Here is a 3999-nt window from a genome sequence, read left to right as displayed (position 1 = left end):
AGTCTTTCACAATTAATATGTATGTATAAATCGTACATCTATAAGTATATATATATATATATACATATATAAAATAGAAAATATCTCTCACCTCCTAAAACGATCACCCTCGCTTTCTTATCACAAGTGGGCGTTGCCATAATCGTCTGTCATTTAACCGTTCGACTACACGTTTCCTCGTCGGAGAGCGCGGTGTCGTCGATAGAAAAATTGTCGGACGACTACTTAATGGCACTTTGGACACACACCGCGCTCTCGCCCGGTCTCGTCGATTAACCTAAAACTCGCCGCTAACCCGACTGACATAAAGCATACTTGACACGCCGACGCGGATGATGCGCCAACGCACTCTGTTCGCTTATCACGGAACCAAATCGCGCCCAGGGAAACAGGTGTTTCCATAGAAAAAGTACACACTGTAGCCAAAAAAATGAGGTCAATTTTCAGTACGCATCGCTTTCCGCGACCAAAATATGGATGCGCCAATCACATTATATTATAATATTGAACTTGACAGTTTACTGACAAGGGAACCGCGTGAACCCGAAAATTCTGATTTTGATGAAACTTTACTGATATGTAAGAGGGAGGGGGGTTAATAGATGAATTTAGAAATTTTCAGTTGAGGCCCAAAAACGGTTTTAAGGGGTGAAAGCACTCTTCATATGTAGAACGGCTTTTCCCTTTTTTCGATATATCTCGAAAATTATTTAAGATATTAAAAAATATTTTATACAAAAATTTTATGATAAAAACAGCTCTATTTAATCACATTATTTTTTTTTTAATTTCTGGAAATTCTTTTTTGAAAAATTTTTTTTTCAAATTTTTATTAATGTAGTTAAATAGAATTGTTTTTACCATGAAACTTTTGTATAAAACATTTTTTAATATCTCAAATAGTTTTCGAGATATATCGAGAAAAGCAAAAAGCTGTTTTATATATGAGGGGTGGTTTCATTTTTTATTGTTAAAACCGTTCTTGGGCCGCAACTGAAAATTTCTAAATTCATCTCTTGACCCCCCTCCCTCTTACATATAAGTAAAGTTTCATCAAAATCAGAATTTTCGGGTTTGAAAGGTTCCCTTGTGAGACCAATCAAATTTGACAACTCCCTTGACAACTTTCAAAATGTATCACGTGTGGACACTCTATCACCACTCTACTATGTATATTTATTCTATGGTGTTTCTCTCACCGGGAAAAATAACCCCGGCAGTGCCCTCTGCCATTTCCGCTCTTTAGAGCACACGAGTCTCGCGTGCGTGGTTTCTTTTCCGGTTTGTCAAAATGGTAAGACGGTGCGACGATGCCCGATTTGGTCGAAAAATCTGACTATATTATATTTGTTGCCAATCAATCGGGATAATAAAACTCGCTCATCAAATATTAAACTATTCGAATTCAATTAATGACGCGTATTTCTTTTCGCAGGGTATCGATATTAATCATAAACATGACAGGAAAGTGCGACGAACGGAGCCCAAGTCGCAAGATGTATATTTACGTCTTCTCGTCAAGGTAAATGAGTGTGTTTTTCTCTTTTTATATTATTTATTAATTAATATATATCTTTTTTGTTAAGCACTAATCGAAATATTTTTTTGGCATAAGAATATTCGATTTTATTGTATTCGAATCTAATTAAGAGTGCGTCCATTATTTCGTGTTGGTATCTCATTGAGGTTAGCTCTCGCATCTTTATTGCACGTGAGACAACAGAGAATTTCCGATCGTATCTTTCATCATCTTTCGGTTATCAATCGAACAAAGTGAAAGAAACTTAAAATTTGTACGGAGTAGGGGAGGGTAATTCATCAAACTTAACTCTTGCGAGCTGCACTCTGTGTCAGATCTTACATAGACTGATTCAATTTTGAAAGTTCGCTAGAGAAACGCATGTCAACTATCCTATCTCGCTTGTTTGCAAAATAAAAAGGCGATTATTATAGTTGACACATGTATTTCTACTAGAATTTTTTGCTTATTGTGAACTTGCCGTTTTCAAACTTTCTCCAGTGTAAAATTTTGTGGAATCTCTTAAGAAGACATGACAATATCATTCTTTGGAAATTGGTAAAGTTTCTAAAGGACGCTGGAAAGCTCTGGAGTTAAAGTTTGAGAACTGTAAATTTATATTGTAAAATCCTGGTGATAACAGAAGTTATATTCTAGCTATATCGGTTTCTGGCAAGGAGAACAAATGCCAAATTCAACCAGATTATACTGAGAAGACTCTTCATGAGCAAAATTAATCGACCACCTATCTCAGTTTCACGTATTGTGCGATTCATGAAGAAACCTGGGCGGGAGAACTGTGTTGCTGTTATCGTTGGTACTGTCACTGATGATGCTAGGATTTTTGCAATCCCAAAATTGACGGTACATATGACATATATATTAATATTTAGAAATGTTGAAATTATATTATATAATAATAAATTACTATATGTTATACTTAAAGTATAAGATAAGATATATGCACGATATATGATCATTTTGGTATTTTGATGTTATAGGTATGCGCTTTACGCGTGACCGAGAAAGCTCGGGCACGCATCTTAAAAGCCGGCGGCGAGATCATCACATTTGATCAGCTGGCGTTACGCGCACCGACCGGCAAGCGCACAGTTTTGATGCAAGGACCGCGTAAGGCTCGCGAGAGCGTGAAACACTTTGGTCCGGCACCAGGTGTACCGCACTCCCACTCGAAACCGTACGTGCGGTCTAAGGGCCGAAAATTCGAGAGGGCAAGAGGCCGTAGGCGTAGCTGCGGCTATAAAAAATAAGTCTAACAAATACACTATAATGATCGCTCTATCATTTGCAATCATTTTTCCACACGATTGATTGGCTTGGAAATAAATATTGGTTTAATAACTACATCCCGTTTTCTACTTTCTTATCACACTACAGGTACACAGAATTTTTAATTCCATTTATCAGTAACTTTTTTCTTGTTCTTGTTATTACAACTTACATGTTATCATATTATCGAGTTTATTTGTAATATTATATTCACTTTGCTATTTACTATTATGATTTAGAATTGTGTCACTGAATCATTTGTAAACATTTGACATATGTGAAGGATTAAGTTAAATAATAAATGACAGATTCGGTGTGATTTACATGACTTTATTAGTTGTACACATGCGTTAATTATAATGTAAGAAGAAAGATGTTTTAGCATCTATGGGCAATTTATAAAATTGAATGTGCTAAAATATTTTTAATGTGTAATAAAACACTATCATATTCTCTCTATTAATGGCTAGAAAGTGTAAATCACATCTTTAGGCAATATTAAATTATAAAAAATATTAATAAACGTAAAAATAGGCTCACAAATATACAAATCAAAGGATAAAAAAGAAGATAATAGGAACCAGCGACGATTGGCAGAGAGAATGCAATTTTAATAATACTAAATAAATGTGTTTACATTAAATTATAATCAAACTTTCCGGGACTCAATTCGAGTCTTTTTCAATGGTAGAATGAGAAAAAATGCAAAATAGAATATAAAGATAAAAAAAAAACACAGCAGTCAAATTAATCGCAAGCAATAATAATTAAATCATAGTCGAGGATAATAAAACGTCAAAAATGAAAGGTCAAAATATGAAAAAAACGGAAGCAAATTTAAATTAACGCTGTAATTATGCTGCTGTTAATTTGAATTTGCTTTCATTTCTCACGTTTTGACCTTTCATTTGCATTTTATTTTCCTTGATTATGATTTGTACTGCTTGCACTTAACTTGGCTGCTGCGTTCGTTTGACCATTATATTCTGTTTTACGTGTTTTTTTATTTTTTTTATTTTCTAATTAACATTATTTTATTATTAAATTTGCGTTCTATCAATCGTCGTTGGATTTCTATTCTATTTCCTTAAAAAATATTCAATAATTTTTATCATATTAAAATATATGCGAGATACAAAAGATCGTAAACAAAAAAATCCTCGATATAATTTTTGATGTAATTTTTTTTT

The 3999-nt window shown here is 33.8% G+C and overlaps 2 protein-coding genes across 2 annotated transcripts in view; one reads left to right on the top strand and one right to left on the bottom strand.

The window, feature by feature from the left end:
• Positions 1 to 351, bottom strand: part of LOC115237186 — a 3116-nt gene extending 2765 nt beyond the window's left edge. The window contains exon 1 of the mRNA XM_029810071.1: positions 92 to 351. Within this exon, the coding sequence (XP_029665931.1) occupies positions 92 to 140 (49 nt within the window). The 5' untranslated portion in view covers positions 141 to 351. The remainder of the gene's footprint in view (positions 1 to 91) is intronic.
• An 827-nt stretch (positions 352 to 1178) lies between these two features.
• Positions 1179 to 2886, top strand: LOC115237223 (60S ribosomal protein L18). Its single transcript, XM_029810120.1, has 4 exons — positions 1179 to 1294; positions 1436 to 1522; positions 2177 to 2383; positions 2521 to 2886. Exons 1-4 carry the CDS (start codon positions 1292 to 1294, stop codon positions 2788 to 2790), a joined length of 567 nt encoding a protein of 188 aa, XP_029665980.1. The 5' UTR covers positions 1179 to 1291; the 3' UTR covers positions 2791 to 2886.
• The last annotated feature ends 1113 nt before the right edge of the window (positions 2887 to 3999 follow it).

The sequence above is a fragment of the Formica exsecta genome, unplaced genomic scaffold (assembly GCF_003651465.1).
Source record: "Formica exsecta isolate Colony F162 unplaced genomic scaffold, ASM365146v1 scaffold282, whole genome shotgun sequence".
Taxonomy (NCBI): domain Eukaryota; kingdom Metazoa; phylum Arthropoda; class Insecta; order Hymenoptera; family Formicidae; genus Formica; species Formica exsecta.
This window is presented reverse-complemented; position numbering and strand designations above follow the sequence as displayed.

Bases quoted from the DNA above. Each gene is read 5' to 3' on its own strand.
- LOC115237223 (XM_029810120.1), top strand. The intron at 1,523-2,176 runs GTAAATGAGTGT...GTTATATTCTAG, and splicing joins ATTTACGTCTTCTCGTCAAG to CTATATCGGTTTCTGGCAAG. The intron at 2,384-2,520 runs GTACATATGACA...TTGATGTTATAG, and splicing joins TTGCAATCCCAAAATTGACG to GTATGCGCTTTACGCGTGAC.